General features: G+C 54.0%; 1 protein-coding gene across 1 annotated transcript in view; it reads right to left on the reverse strand.

Annotated features, from left to right (window-relative positions):
• SCRIB (scribble planar cell polarity protein) overlaps nt 1-15,581 on the reverse strand; it is a 90,859-nt gene that overhangs the window by 69,361 nt on the left and 5,917 nt on the right. Inside the window, exons 5-14 of the mRNA XM_041472260.1 lie at nt 14,308-14,371; nt 12,678-12,752; nt 11,695-11,839; nt 10,884-11,002; nt 9,773-9,972; nt 8,006-8,172; nt 7,336-7,460; nt 4,807-4,932; nt 3,985-4,206; nt 2,117-2,434 (exon numbers count right to left, since the gene is read on the reverse strand). Of these exons, the coding sequence (XP_041328194.1) occupies nt 2,117-2,434; nt 3,985-4,206; nt 4,807-4,932; nt 7,336-7,460; nt 8,006-8,172; nt 9,773-9,972; nt 10,884-11,002; nt 11,695-11,839; nt 12,678-12,752; nt 14,308-14,371 (1,561 nt within the window). The remainder of the gene's footprint in view (nt 1-2,116; nt 2,435-3,984; nt 4,207-4,806; nt 4,933-7,335; nt 7,461-8,005; nt 8,173-9,772; nt 9,973-10,883; nt 11,003-11,694; nt 11,840-12,677; nt 12,753-14,307; nt 14,372-15,581) is intronic.

Raw genomic sequence — 15,581 nt, forward strand, 5'->3', positions numbered from 1 at the left:
GGCCCCAGAGCCCCCCAGCCAAGCCCACTCAGAGCACAGCTCCAGGGCTGACCCCTCAGCCCCAGAGCAGCCCCCAGTCCTGCTCAGCACCCCAGCAGGGCTGCTCATGGGCTGCCAGAGTGCCAAGTGCCAGCACACTGCTGCCCCTAAGGCAGGCTTTGCCCATGCTGGCAGCCTGAGGCAGGGTCACTGCTAGCTGACCTCATCCCCTCCACACCAGGTCACTCTGGGAGGGAGGAAGGGTTAAACACAGGAGGAAGCACCGAGGAGCCTGTGGTGCCACAAGCTGCTGCAAGGAACGAGAAATCCCAAACACAACTGCAGCCCCAAACACAACTGCAAAAAAGCAGTCCCAAACACAACTGCAAAAAAGCAGTCCCAAACACAACTGCAGCCCCAAACACAACTGCAAAAAAGCAAAAAAGCAGTCCCAAGCACAACTGCAGTCCCAAACACAACTGCAGCCCCAAACACAACTGCAGCCCCAAACACAACTGCAAAAAAGCAGTCCCAAACACAACTGCAAAAAAGCAGTCCCAAACACAACTGCAAAAAAGCAGTCCCAAACACAACTGAAAAACGGCAAAAAAAGCAGTCCCAAACACAACTGCAGTCCCAAACATAACTGCACCAATCCTTTTCTCTGGTGAAAAAGCACACCCTGACAGGCACCTGGGATCCTGCTCTCAAGTGCAGGAAACCTCAGGATTTCTTCTGAAAACCAAATGTCCTTGCAAGAAACCCCTCTGGTTCTAGGATTCAGCCTGTCCTGCCTTGTCCTTCAGTGCACCTCCTGCCCAGGGACACTGCCCCCTGCATCCATCCCCACTGCTGGCACACAGCTCATAAATGTCTTCATGGAGCAGGCATCCAACCCAGCCCCACAGGGAGAGCTGAGCCCCAGGCAGAGGCTTAGCTGGCAGCCAGGGTAATTTCTGACAGGTTCCCCACCCCTGAGCAGGCATCACAGGCTCTGCAGTGGGTCAGTGCCTCCTCAGCTCAGTCCCCAGCTAAAATAACCTTTTCAGGGTTATTTTAGCATTCCCAAGGATGATAGGTCTTAGATGAAGGGGACTTGGGACAGGTTCAAACATTCCTTCTGAGGAACTTCACCAGCAGTGGGAAAACTGCCCTCACCCCTAGGGAGCACAAGAGGAGCTGCATTGGCTCAAACAGAGCAAGGCAGGCACCCACTGAGGGAAAGTGAGGGAAAGGACTTTTCCCCAGGCAACCTGAGCCCCAGCAGGGATGGGAATGACCCCAGCACCTTGGAGCACGTGCAGTTACAGCAGAAGCAGGTTTTACTGCAGCACCTTCCAGGGACCCACATCTCACCCCTGAGATTTGCTGATGTCAGACTGTGATGGAGACCCAGCCACGTCCTGACCTCTGCCCACCAAATACAACTCAAAATCCTCAGGTCCTGGGGTGAGAGCTGGGCTGATCTCATGAGGTGTCCCTCATCCATGTATTGCCACTCCACTGTGAACCTCCTCAGGCAGCAACCTCTGTGTGCCCCTAGCCAAACGTGGTGGTTCAGCTGAAGAGAGCCAAGGACGCCCATCTCTTAAGCCCCAGTATAACCAGTAAGGCCAAAACCTCAGAGCACAAGCTGCCCTAAATCCCAAAGCAGCCTCCGTCAGGCTGTGTCTGGGTGGAAGCACAGGGAAGGGCACACTCCTGGCTGCACTGACATGCTCCAGGAAGCACTGTGCCAACAAGTGTCAGTGGCCCAAGTGCCAGTCTGAGACTGAATCCACACAGGGACAGAGCTCATCCTCCTGTGAACCAGCAGCAACAACCAGCAGTGAGGAGGAGGCTGGAAGGAACAGAACCCACCAGTGATGAGACAGAACTGTCCCAGCAGCACGGGGAATGGGGCTGGTGCAAGGACCTGGAGGATGCAGTGAGGGTGTCAGGCACAGCCACACAGCACAGCTCTTGGACAGCCCCACGAGCCCCAGTGAGCTCCAGCTCTGCCCCCCTCAGCACACCCCCGAGTGCTGCAGCCTCCTGGCAGTGCCTTCCTCAGCAGCACAGCAACCTGGCTGCTGGCTCACAGGAGCAGAGGGCAGGTCTGCACCCCTCTGAGCTCCCCCTCCCCACAAGACCTTACCTTCACGGATGGCTGAGCAGACAGAGCTCCATTCTTTCTGTCATCCTCATCCCACGCTTCCTCCTGATCCCTGGGCTCTGTGTTATTATTGCAGCCTCCCAACTCCTCTTCCTCTTTGGGGACCCCATCACTGTTCAGCCCCTGCAGAAGTGCCACCACTGCCTCTGGCTTGGGCAGTTTAGTGATCTTGAAGTGTTTCTTATAATGGGGCGTGTCCTTGCGGATAAGCCTCTGCTTCTCCACTGGGAACGGCCGCTCTTCGTCCTCATCCTCATCCTCACTGCGGATCAGCGTGTCCTCGGCGAAGTGCACGGTGGGCTGTGACAGCAAAGCCAGACTTGCTGTGAGCCTCGGGGAACAGAGGGGTGGCAGCACAGAACCTGCAGTCCCTGTGACCCCTCTCCCACACAGGCGGAGCCGGCGTCACAGCTGGAGTGCCCAGCACAATGCAGGAAGGTATTCCCATTCCCCATCCCTGCCTTTTCCCATAACCATGCTTCCTCAGGCCAGGGTCACTGCTGGAGTGCCCAGCACAATGCAGGAAGGTATTCCCATTCCCATCCCTGCCTTTTCCCACAACCACACCTTCCCCAGGCCAGTGTCACTGCTGGTGTGCCCAGCACAATGCAGGAAGGTATTCCCATTCCCCATCCCTGCCTTTTTCCATAACCACACCTTCCCAGGCCAGTTGTCACTGCTGGTGTGCCCAGCACAATGCAGGAAGGTATTCCCATTCCCCATCCCTGCCTTTTTCCATAACCCCACCTTCCCCAGGCCAGTGTCACTGCTGGTGTGCCCAGCACAATGCAGGAAGGTATTCCCATTCCCCATCCCTGCCTTTTTCCATAACCATGCTTTCCCAGGCCAGTGTCACTGCTGCTGTGCCCAGCACAATGCAGGAAGGTATTCCCATTCCCCATCCCTGCCTTTTTCCATAACCATGCTTCCTCAGGCCAGTGTCACTGCTGGTGTGCCCAGCACAATGCAGGAAGGTATTCCCATTCCCCATTCCCTGCCTTTTCCCATAATCACACCTTCCCCAGGCCAGTGTCACTGCTGGTGTGCCCAGCACAATGCAGGAAGGTATTCCCATTCCCCATCCCTGCCTTTTTCCATAACCACACCTTCCCCATTGCAGTGTCACTGCTGGAGTGCCCAGCACAACGCAGGAAGGTATTCCCATTCCCCATCCCTGCCTTTTTCCAGAACCACACCTTCCCCAGGCACATTTCTGTCAGCTCCAGGGATGGAGGGCATTCAAACCCCTCACAATCCCTCCAGCTTTCCCACAGCCTGCTTGGCTCCCACACTATCTACTCCAGGCTCCCACAAGCTGCCTCAGCCTCTGCTTGCACTGCCTTCCCACGGCCTGGATCTGCCTCCAGCGATGCCCAAATCCCACATCCATTTACCTGTACCTCTATTTCCCACTTCCTCTGAAACTTCCAGCGCCTTTCCCTGTAGCTATGGTATTATGAAAAATCCTTTGTTGGGATTTTTCCTTTCCTGAGAAGCTGAGGAGCCTCAGGAGAGAAATGTAAACAATTACTATCTGCTGCTGTGGAATGCAACAGGTGCATCCATGATTGGTCCATGTGGATTGTTTTCCATGGTGATGACCAATCACAGCCACCTGTGCCAAGGCTGTGAGCAGTCACAGGATTTTGTTATTCTATTCTGTTCTGCTCTTGTTGTAGCCTTCTGATCTCTCTGTTCTTTTAATATAGTCTTAATGTAGTATTTTAATATAATATTTAACATAATAAATCAGCCTTCTGAAATAGAGTCAAGCCTCGTGTCTCCACACACAGAGAGTCATCAACATTTCCCTTTTCCTCATGACCCTGCTGCAGTTCCCAGGCTCCTACCTCGTTGTACTCCACTTCCACATCTTCCTCCTCCGGGTCAGCAGCGTCCCTGTGCTCCTGCTCGGCGCGGGGCTTGGCCTCCCTGTGCGGCTCCCGCAGGTCGGGCAGCTGCCCGTTGGGCCAGCCCCGCTCCCTCTCCTCTGCCCTGCAGTCCACGGAGGCCGTGCTGGCGGACACGTGCGAGTCCTCGCTGCGGTTCGACGTGGCGCTCAGCCTCTTCTCCTGGGGAGACGGTGTGGTGCTCAGGGTGGGACCCAGAGCAGCCAGCCGCGCAGTGAGACTGCTGCGAGGTGGCAGTGCAGCACCAACAGAGCCAGCTTTTCCTCGGGCTGCCCACAGCTTTCCCCCCTGAGCTCCCTCCGTGCGACTGGGTGCACCCTGCTCCACCTCCTGTGCAGGGATTTACTGCCAGCTCCCACCAGGGCAGCAAGGTGCCTCCTGCAAGCACTCCATTCCCACCACTCTAATTTACTGGGAATATCAGAGCCTTCTCTTCCTCTCCCTGTGCTGTAAAATTGGTACCAACACACACAATTCCCCTTCCACTGTTCTCTGCCTCCTGGTTCTATCTCCTGCTCTATTTCACAGGCTCCCCATGACACCTCAAGGCAGATTCCCAACCTTCCCAGGCAATCCATTCCCAATCTTTCCCAAAAATCAGCCCTTTCCACCTCATTTCCTAGATAAGCTAAAAGTTCCCAGTGGAAGATGTCTTTGCCATGGCACGGAGGTGGAACTCAGCGGTGAGTGAGATTCTTCCCAGCCCAAACCATTCCATGACCCTTCTCTGTGGTCATCCATTCCCCAGGGACCAGCACTCACCTCCGAGTTGGGAGAGCTGGGGTTGGCATCAGCCTTGGCAGCGTTCACCTCGCTGCGCCGCACCTCGATCACCTTCTTCATCACCTTCAGCTCGCTGGGGTGAGGGGTGGCTCTGCGCTGCAGGCCCTGCCAAGGAGAAACCCTCAGGAAGGGGATTCCAGCCCGGCAGCACTGCCAGGGGTCCTGGGTGGTAAGGTATGTGTGCATTCTACCACCATCTGTCAGAGGTGGGGCAGTTATCTCCTGTTCATTGGGCAGCTTTCTTCATCTCTTCCACAACCGATTCTCCCTCCAGGAGATAGCTTCTGTTCATGGGCCATTAATTATTAATTGTCTTCTGTTAATGGGCCAGTGAGTGTCCCTGCATGGCTGATAAAATTCCATCATCCCACTGGAAAGGAGCCAAGCATTCCTACCTGGGTAGAAACTGACCCTGGGAATACCACAGCAGCCTTTGCCCACTGCATTCCCAGAGGAGCAGCTTTCTCCTGCCCTGCATTCCCAGAGGAAGAGCAGGCCCATCTCCAGCAGCCCTGGAGCTCCAGAGGAAAACTCCCCCCTTGTGCAGGATCCCTGCTCCAGCAGAAGCACAGCTGGCACTGCAGGAGGGCTGAGCCCCCATGGATGGGACTGTGCCACCACCCTGACACACAGCAGGTCAGTTCCTATTCTGACTCTGTCAGTGTTTCGGGGTTTTTTTTTTGTACTATTGCGTTTGCATTTTTAATTTTCCTAGTAAAGAAGTGTTATTCCTGCTCCCATATCTTTGCCTGAGAGCCTCCTAATTTCAAAATTATAATAATTCAGAGGGATGGGGTTTACATTTTCCATTTCAGGAGAGGCTCCTCCTTCCCCAGCAGACACCTGTCTTTGCTAACCCAGACACCAGGCCATGACCCTCTGCAGGTGACTAACACCTTTATCAGAGCCAGAGCCCCAAAGGCACACCACCAACACCTCTGGCTGCAGGACCTGCTCCAGGCCCTCCCCAGCCTGCAGCTGGGATGGGAAAGAACAGAGGCAGGGAGCCCTGACAGCTCTCTCTATCATCCTGCCCCCCAGCTGACAGGGGCTTTGGGAAGAATGATGGAGCTGGGAAGTCTAAAGTGGTGTTTCAGGCTTAGTAAATCAAAAACTCTCGACACAGAAACTTCTCCAGAACACAGGTGAGAAATCTTGGGATGTCTTCCTAACTCCTTCGGACTCAACAGGTCTTGACAAGCCCAAATGCAGCAGAATTGATGCTGCTTAGTGAGTTCCATCCCAGGTAGAAAACCAAGAAAACCAGCATTCTAAAACTAGGCGCAATGTTGAGAACAATTCCAAAAAACCCCAAAGCTCCCAATGCCAGCAGCACACATGCACTGCCAGGACAGCTGCCAACACCATTCATTAAAGGACTCGGATCTCAAGGATGGCTTTCCATAAACTAAAAAGGAATAAAGTCCTGCAGGAGACTGAAACCCTCAGAGCACTTGCTGAGAACTTCTGTCCTGGCCTTTGCATCTGCCCTGGAAGCACAACCACCTCTTGCAGGTTTTGAGGCTGCTTACAGTGTTTAGTACTTTACTAACAGAACACTCCACAGCATGGGCTGCTGGAACCTGGCTGCTGAAAATTTCAGACTTTCTGTGCTGAAAGGCACTGACCCCCAAGAGAACACTCCTTTGACCTGAGGCCATGGAGAAGCTTCCAAAATGGAATGACAGAACTGAGATTGTGGGTGTGTAATTTGAATAGAAGTGTGTAATGTCACAGGGTGGAAAACTTACAGTTTAAGGGTTTAGAACAGAGTAATATATATAGAACAAGGTGGAGGTTTTAGGGCAGAGGCTGGTCCTTCTTCACCTTCTTCTCCATGGGCTTGGGTGGTTTTGTGTAAATGGATAAAAAGGTCCACACTGCGGGCCATGGGTGGTTTGTTATTGGGTTAAAAGTAAAAATAATTTAGGTGTCATTTCTTAATTGGACAGTTTATCCTTAAAAGGCCTTGTAAAGAGAGAGATAGGGCTCCATTTTTTAGTTTGTTACAGTGAAGTGCTGTAGAACTCAGGGTTTGTGAGACTGTAACATGGATAAGAACTAATAAACATCTGAGTCCTAGCAGGAAATCCTGTCTCACACATTTAATCCTGACCCTGGCAAAAAGAAGATAAGACTTGACAATGGGCTGCACTGCCTGCATGCTTGGAGGGATGGGGATGGCCTGGGTTTGGCTGGGCAGCCTTTCCCCATGGTGGGGGTGACCTAAAACCCTATCCTGACAGCGCTCTACTGGGATCTCTGACATTTTGGGTGCTCCACTCCCACAGAAGAGCCTCAAAATACGACTCTGCACCACGGCTCCAGGGGAATTCATTCCCTTCCACTCCTGCTGGGGTCCTCAGGGAAGCAAACACCCTTCAGAATGGAAGTCATGCCCATGCCTACAGCAGTGTAAAACACGGACACCAGAGCGGGCCCGTCTTTGGAAACTCAGCTTGTCCCTTGCTTCCACAGGGAGCCAACAAGCCTCCAGGAGCTCCTTACCCGTCTCTCAGCTCCAGACTCCTCGTCCTCGTCTCCTTTGGGCTCATCCAGGAACTGGATCACACTGACTCTGTTTAAGTTGCTGTCTGTCCAGCTCTCATCCACGCTGTTCTGCAGCAGGTTCTCTGGGGGGGAAGAGAACAGAGTGGGAGCTCCTTTTGGGAAGAGCAGGGCTGTACATGTGGATGGAAGTCAGCTCTTATCCCACTAGGGTGCATGGGTCTGCCCATGGCATCAGAGGCCTTGAGGACAAAGGCTGTGGCCTCACCATCCTGTCACCTCCTGTACATCTCCCACCAGACCTAGAGCAGTCTCCACAGCACTGTCTGATGCTTCAGCTCTAGCACTCCTTACCCAAGGAGTGCAGGAAAAGGCAGAATTCAGGCAGGAATTCCATGCTGACAGGACAGTGAAAATTAACTGCTTGGTCAGCAGATCCAAGCAGAACACTCAAAGATGAGGCTGCAGGGTGTTGTCACCTGGCAGAAAGCAATTCCTCAGTTTTAACAATCACTGCCTGGGAAAGGTGCCCCAGATCCATCCATACAAGAGCCTGGATCTGCCACAGGAATCACAGCAAGGGACAGCCCAGCCCAGCAGAGAGGTCCAAGGCCTCAGCCCCCTCAGAGCACGAGGCTCTGCAGGCAGCGCTTGTGCTGCAGGTTCTTACCCAGGCTGGGAGAGGGCTGCTGGGGGAGCAGGTAGCAAGTGAGAACCTTTTCTCCTGTCTTCTCATCATCCTCGGTCTGGAATTTCAGCATGGGCTGGGACTGGTTTTCTGCCAGCCACAGGGCTTTCAGATTAAGATTTGTCAAAGCAAAGGGCAAGTTCTGCAGCCTGCAAAAGAGAAGAGCAACTGCTTGTTAAACTTAGCTGGTCAGGAAGGAGCTTCACCTCAGCTCCAGACTGCCCCACCTCAACAGAGAGGGACAGAGACAATGCTGTGGATCCCCCAGTCCTGTTCCCACTAGAACAGCTGGTTTTGTCCCTGGCTGTGGACTGGGCTCCAGTACTCCATCCTCACCAGCCTTCAGCAGAGGACAACTCCCTCCAACAGTGTGGAGGGGTTTACAAACAGAAAAACAATGCCCTCACAGACCAGTGTATGGAATGCTCCCTCCACAACCTCTGGTCAGCATCCAGCTGCTCCCAAACCCAGCAACCCCACAAACAGAACCAGCTGCTCCCACACCTCCCAAACCCACAAACAGAACCAACTGCTCCCAAACCCACAAACAGAACCAGCTCCTACCAAACCCACAAACAGAACCAACTGCTCCCAAACCCACAAACAGAACCAGCTGCTCCCAAACCCACCAAGCCCACAAACAGAACCACAGGACCTCAGAACAGCTCCAGGCACCCACCCCCCACGGACGAGGCTTTGGCACCGACCACAAACCCACAAAATCTGGGGGAGGAAGGCAGCCAGGAGCCAGGGATCTCCTCTGGTCGCTGTTTCACAGGACACAGTGCCCTCACACTTGTGCCTCTCCTCCACCCTGTGTTTGGGTGACTCAGAGCAGGGCTTCAGAGGCAAAGCTCAAGCCCTCAGCAACCAGCCTGGGCTCTTCCACACCTGGAATTCTCCAGATTTGCTGGATTTCTCCAAAACTAAAGCTGCCAGAAACTAGGAGCCTGCAAGTCCTCAGAGCCCCAAATGCCATCTTTCATCTGATGCCCAGACCCTGGGGAAATGATTTCTTTTTCCCTTGGAAAATGGCCTGTTTGTGGCCACTAACCCCGGCTGAATGTGGCCTGCCAAGCCAGAAATTTGCGAATTTTGCTGGATTTCTATCCACACCATGGATCCCGGGATCCACACAGCTCCAGCTCCTCCCTCAGCAGCTGTCAGAGTCCTAGATACTAAGAGTTTTAAACTTTCTACTCTAACAAACTCTCACTCCCAAGAGAACACTACATTTGACCTGAGGCCATAGAAAAGACTTCCAAAATTAACTGGTAACACTGAGATTACAAGCATATAGTTGATTAAAAGTATATAATATCACAAAGTAGAAAATTTAGAATTTTAGAATTTAGTAACATAGTTTTATTTACTATTTTTATTATATAATCTTTATAATTTATATCATTTTAATATATAAAAAATAACATAATTTAATAATAATTAAATATTAAAAATATATATTATAGTTTTATTATAAATGTTTTAAAATTTAGTTTTAGAATATAGTAATACATATAAAGCTAAAATGGAAGCTTTAAAACTTGTATTTTCTTCCCTAATAAAAACCAGTTATTCCTTCTCCCTTATTTTTGCCTGAGAGTCCCTTCATTTCAAATTTACAACAATTCAGAGGGAAGGGGTTTACATGTTCCATTCCAGGGGAGGCTCCTGCCCTCCTCAGCAGACACCTGTCTGTTCAAAGGCAGACGCCCAGAAGGCAGCCAGCAGCCTGGCAGTGCTGCTCACCTGTTGCCAGCCACGTCCAGCACGTGCAGCTCGGTGGTGTTGGCCAGCTCGGGGGGCAGCAGGGCCAGGCGGTTGTCGCGCAGGGACAGAACGTTGAGGTTGGCACAGCCTCCGATCTCTGCCGGCAGCGCCGTCAGCCGGTTCCGGTCCACGTTCAGGTTCGTCAGCTTGGCCAGCTTGCCCAGGGACTTGGGCAAGGCCTGCGAAGGAGCCCAGTCAGTGGTTGCAAGAGGGAAGGGCAGCACAGGTAAAAGGCACACAGCCCTTGGTCTGGGAACAAGCTGCCTTCCATCCCATCAGACGCATTTGGGAAAACGTTCCTGGGACATCTTTGGGACAGGTTTTCCCTCAGGCTCATAGACTGATCCGTGCCAACTCTTCCCCTCAACACAGCACACTCCAAGCACCACTGCTCAAGACTTCCCTTGTGTTTATCTGCCCCTTCCCAATCCTCATGTTTTACCAGTCAAATCACAGGCAGTTGGGAGCAGGGCCATTTCCAATCACACCATCCCAAACCCCTCACCAATGCAGCCTGGGATGGAGCCTTGCACCTGTCAGCTGGGATGGCCAATCCCAGCATCCCTGCCATCCCAGAGAATGATTTAGGGGAAGAAAGTCAGTGAGAGAAAGCAGCTTCCAAACACGTGTGAATTTGGTGAACCTGTTAGGAAGCAGCTGGAGCATGCTCAGGAATTCAGCTCGGAGGGCAGAAGAAGGGAAGGGACCCCTGCAGCTGGCTGCAGTGAACAGCGTGGGAGAGGCTGTAGCTCCCTGAAAGGTGGCTGTGGTCAGGTGGGGTTGGGCTTTTCTCCAGGAACTGACAGAACCAGAGCACCCAGTCGCAAGCTGCACCAAGGGAAATTTAGGCTGGATATGAGGAAAAAGCTTTTCACTGAAAGAGTGATAAAGTTCTGGAGTGGCTGCCCAGGGAAGTGGTGGAGTCACCATCCCTGGATGTGTTCAAAAAGAGACTGGATGTGGCACTCGGTACCAGGGTTTAGCTGAGGTGTTAGGGCTGGGTTGGACTTGATGATCTTAATGTCTCTTCCAACCCGGTGATTTTGTGAATTCTGTGATTCTGTGAGGCAGGTGGCTGCTGTGTACTCACCGTCAGCATGTTCTCAGTCAGGATGAGCTCAGACAGGTTTTCACAGTCCCCAATCGACTCTGTCATGTCTGTCAGCCGGTTCTGGTCCACCTTGAGGATGGAGAGCTGCTTCAGCTGACCTGGCCAGGGTGACAAGTTAGGTGTGAGCACCCAGAGAGAAGGATGCTGCTCTACACTCACCTGGCTGTGATCCCATCAAGGACCACACAACCCAACCACGCAGCCTCTGCTTTTCCTCCCACCAGCCTTGTTGTGTCTGGTGTCCCATGTGTGGAGACGCATGTTTCAGAAGGCTGGTTTATTATATTATGATATATATTATATTAAAATACTATACTAAAAACTATACTAAAAGAATAGAGAGAAAAGATTCATCAGAAGGCTAGAAAGAACAAGAATGGAATGCATAACAAAGACTTGTGACTCCCTGAAAGTCCGAGCCAGCTGATTGGTGGATGTTAGTTGTTTCTAATTAAGAGCCAATCACAGATGCACCTCTTGCACTCCACAGCAGCAGACAGTTATTGTTTACATTTCTTTCCTGAGGCCCTCAGCTCCTCAGGAGGGAAAAATCCTAGCAAAGGATTTTTCATAAAATATCTTGATAACAAGGCCTGGTCACAGCCCTCACACACGCCTGATGCAGATGAAGCACCTGAAGTGTCCTGCAGAGCTCTGCTCACCTGTCCCACCCACTGCTCCCGCCCTCGATGGCCGTGCCTGTGTCCATGAATCCCTGATTCCCTGGCACAGCCAAGTTTCTGTTTCTTGCCAAGGAAGTCCTGCAGCACCCCCAGCTGACAGCACTCACCGATCCCATCGGGAATGCATTCCAGCAGGTTCTGTGACAGCAGCAAGTCCGTCAGTGCCACCAGCCCGCTGACCTCGTTGGGCAGCTGCTCCAGCTTGTTCTCAGACACGTCCAGACAGACCAGGCGGCGCAGATTGCCCAGCTCCTGGAGAGAGAGGAGAGCCCACGGCTCAGGGAGCAGCAGGGCAGGGCAGGGCAGGGCAGGGCAGGACAGATGTGCACCCATGGCTCAGGGAGCAGCAGGGCAGGGCAGGGGGGTGTGTGCCCACGGCTCAGGGAGCAGCAGGGCAGGGGTGGGTGTGTGCTCAGGGAGCAGCGGGGCAGGGCAGGGCAGGGCAGGGCAGGGGGGTGCATGATCAGGGTGTGACAGAGCAGGGCAGGGAGCTGTGTGCCCATGGCTCAGGGAGTGACAGGGCAGGGCAGGGTGTGCCCATGGTTCAGGGAGCAGCAGGGCAGGGCAGGGCAGGGGAGGGGTGTGTGTGTGCCCATGGTTCAGGGAGCAGCAGGGCAGGGCAGGGCAGGGGAGGGGTGTGTGTGTGCCCATGGTTCAGGGAGCAGCAGGGCAGGGCAGGGCAGGGGAGGGGTGTGTGTGTGCCCATGGTTCAGGGAGCAGCAGGGCAGGGCAGGGCAGGGGAGGGGTGTGTGTGTGCCCATGGTTCAGGGAGCAGCAGGGCAGGGCAGGGCAGGGGAGGGGTGTGTGTGTGCCCATGGTTCAGGGAGCAGCAGGGCAGGGCAGGGCAGGGGAGGGGTGTGTGTGTGCCCATGGTTCAGGGAGCAGCAGGGCAGGGCAGGGCAGGGGAGGGGTGTGTGTGTGCCCATGGTTCAGGGAGCAGCAGGGCAGGGCAGGGCAGTACAGGGCAGGGGGGTGTGTGCACATGTCTCAGGGAGCAGCAGGGCAGGGCAGGACAGATGTGTGCCCATGGCTCAGGGAGCAGCAGGGCAGGGCAGGGCAGGGCAGGGGTGTGTGCTGAGCAGACACTCACCGGTGGCAGGGCTGAGAGCTGGTTCCGGTCCAGCCACAGCTCACGCAGGTTCGGGAGCGCGCCCAGAGTGTCCGGCTGCAGAGACAGGACAGTGAGGACATCAGCCAGGACATCAGCCCCTTCCAGGGACAGGGGGCTGCTCGAGGATGTGCAAATACACCACTCTGCAAAGCCAGGCACTGCTCTGCCTCTCACCCCTGCCAGCACTGCCCAGGGATCAATACAAGAGAGCAGCACACTGGGAATGTCTGGGAATGTCTGGGAATGTCTGGGAATGTCTGGGATGGCTGCAGGAGCTCCAGGGGCAAACACGGACTGCAACAGCAGGACTGTGTCAGCAGGCAAGGCAGAACTGAACCTGCAGCACAGCTCTGATGGAGAGCAGCTGAGGGAGCTGGGGCACAAGGGGGCTCAGGGGAGATCTTGTTTTCTGCAGCTCCCTGGCAGGAGGGTGCAGCCAGGCGGGGCTCAGGCTCTGCTCTCAGGGAACAAGGGACAAAGGCAAACGGTCTCAAGTTGTGCCAGGGGAGGTTCAGGTTGGATATTGGGAAAATTCCTCCTGGAAAGGGCTGTCCAGCCCTTGCACAGGCTGCCCTGGGCAGAGGTGGAGTCCCCTGGGGTGACTTAAGAGCTGTGTGGATGTGGCACTTGGGTTAGTGGTGGCCTTGGCAATGCTGGGAGAGTGGTTGAACTCAGTGGCCTCAGATGCTCTTTCCAACCTAAATGATTCCATGATTCCAGGGGTTTGGAAATTCTGGCCTTACGGAAGAAATGCATCTTCCTCCTCTCAGACATGAAAATAAACATTTGGGTACCACTGGCCAGCTCAGGATGACCCAGTGGCACCATCAGCTGTGACAGACACATGTTCACACCCCACACCCCCCAAGCAATCAGCACTTGGGTTTGGAGTTGGCCCCACTGGAGCATGGCTCAAGTGTCACACACCTGTTCTCACAGGTGAGCTCAGCCTGTGCACAGCTAAGCTGCCTGAACACCTCTGCCTGCCAGCTTTGAACAGTTTCTGCTAAAGACCCTTCCAGAACACAATGAGGAAGACCCAGTAACAGCTAAATCCACAGCTGCAAATTACAGAATATCATGGGGTGTCCCCAAATGCCCAGATAACCTGAACTCAGACTGTGCCCTTGCTCTCCACATGCTGAGCCCTCCATGGAGAGAGCCCCACACTGGGCTACCCTCACTGCCATGGACAACACGGAATGGCCCAGCACTCTGTGGGGCAGAAATCACATCAGAAAGCAGAAAGGCAGGAAGCTGGATGAGAAGAAAAACAGCTGGGGGCAGTGCAGGACAGAGAAGGGAAGCACCAGAGTCTTGCTGGAAAGGAAAGATCCTTGCCAGCCAGACAGGAAGAATTACCATCCCAGAGGCTGGAAAGGACAGGGCAGGCAGTGTGTGAGGCCAGCAGGACACAAGACACAAGGGCTGACACATGAAGAGAAAATTCATCTGGGAATGATGACTGGGCCATGCTGGGCACACCAGAATCTCCCCAAATAACCCGAGGGTCTATCTCTTTACATTTCAGGTGGAAACCCAGTTGCAGCGAGGTGCAGGATCTGCCCCTGCCAACCACCCAAACCCCTCCCCACCAGCCCTCACCTACCAGCACTTCCAGGTCATTGCCACCGAGATCCAACTGCTCTAACTTGACAAGGAAGGAGAGGGAGCTGCAAGGCACAGGGGACAGAGAGATAAAACAAGAAATAAAGAGCGGAAGGTTAGCATCTGGGACACACATTGCACAAATCACATGATCTCCAGTAACTCCTAAAGCAGGTGGGGCACTCCTGACCTTTCTCACGGTCCCTCTGAGCCCAGCACTTTGTCGAGCTGGTCCCTTCCCCAGGCCAGGCCGTTCACCCCAGGGAATTGGGTCAGAGGCTCCAGCAGTCCCACTGGTACCAGTCTGCCCTCTGCTCCTCCCACCACAACACACCCTTGGATTAAAAGCACAGCAGGTGAGCAGCCACACCTTCCCATGGCTGCCTGCTCACAGCGAGGACAGGGACCTGGGCACGGACTGACAGGCAACAGGAGGTGCTCAGCAGAGGACAGGACGTGTGTGGGGGGCAAGGGGAGCACACAGCTGCAGGGACAGGAAGGAATGACAATTCCACAGCCTCAGCTTCCCCAGACGGGAGGCTCATGCTACTGGAGGGGAAGGGAAGACAACAGCGGCCCGATGTCTCGGCCGAGGGAGCGTGTACAGACAGAAGCTCACGATGAAGGCACTGCACAGGACCTGTCCACACCCACCCCACACACCACACCTGCGGTGGGCAAGCCCTGCAGTCCCGCAAACCCACGGGGGGTTCTCCTGACATGGTCCAGGTGCTCGTTTGTCCTCACAGCCGAGTGTGACCCATCTACTCCAGCTCCACCAGAGCACTGCTGCCCCTCACTGTGTGCCAGGGTGGAGCTGCCAGCCCTGCCCACTCCCCAGGAACAGCTTCCTTCTCTTCTTAGGGAACCGCTCCAATAGAGAAATCCCCATATTTCTCTGGAAACAGGTCCACCTCTCAAGGCCACCCAAACCAAGCCTGTTGGGGGTGCAATAAAAGGGAGCTGTCTTGCCTGGGCCAGGCTGTAAAAACACATCTGGGTTATCAGGAAAATTAATTTCCTGCTGCATGCAGTGGTGGATTTTGAGATAAACTCCAGCAAAGGTTTATCCCCTGTTTCACCCACAGGATCCTGTTGCACAGCACTCCTTCACCATGAATGTACACCAACTCTAACTCGTCTGGAGGTGATGCAGCCCTGACTGTCCCTTTGCACCTACACAGCTTGAATTCCCAAAACAGGAACAAGAGACCTGGGCAACCCACACTGATGACATCTGGCAAAAGGCCTCAGTATAGACCACCCTCCACTATT

This window comes from Pyrgilauda ruficollis, unplaced genomic scaffold (genome assembly GCF_017590135.1).
Source record: "Pyrgilauda ruficollis isolate IOZ18807 unplaced genomic scaffold, ASM1759013v1 scaffold287, whole genome shotgun sequence".
Taxonomy (NCBI): Eukaryota; Metazoa; Chordata; class Aves; order Passeriformes; family Passeridae; genus Pyrgilauda; species Pyrgilauda ruficollis.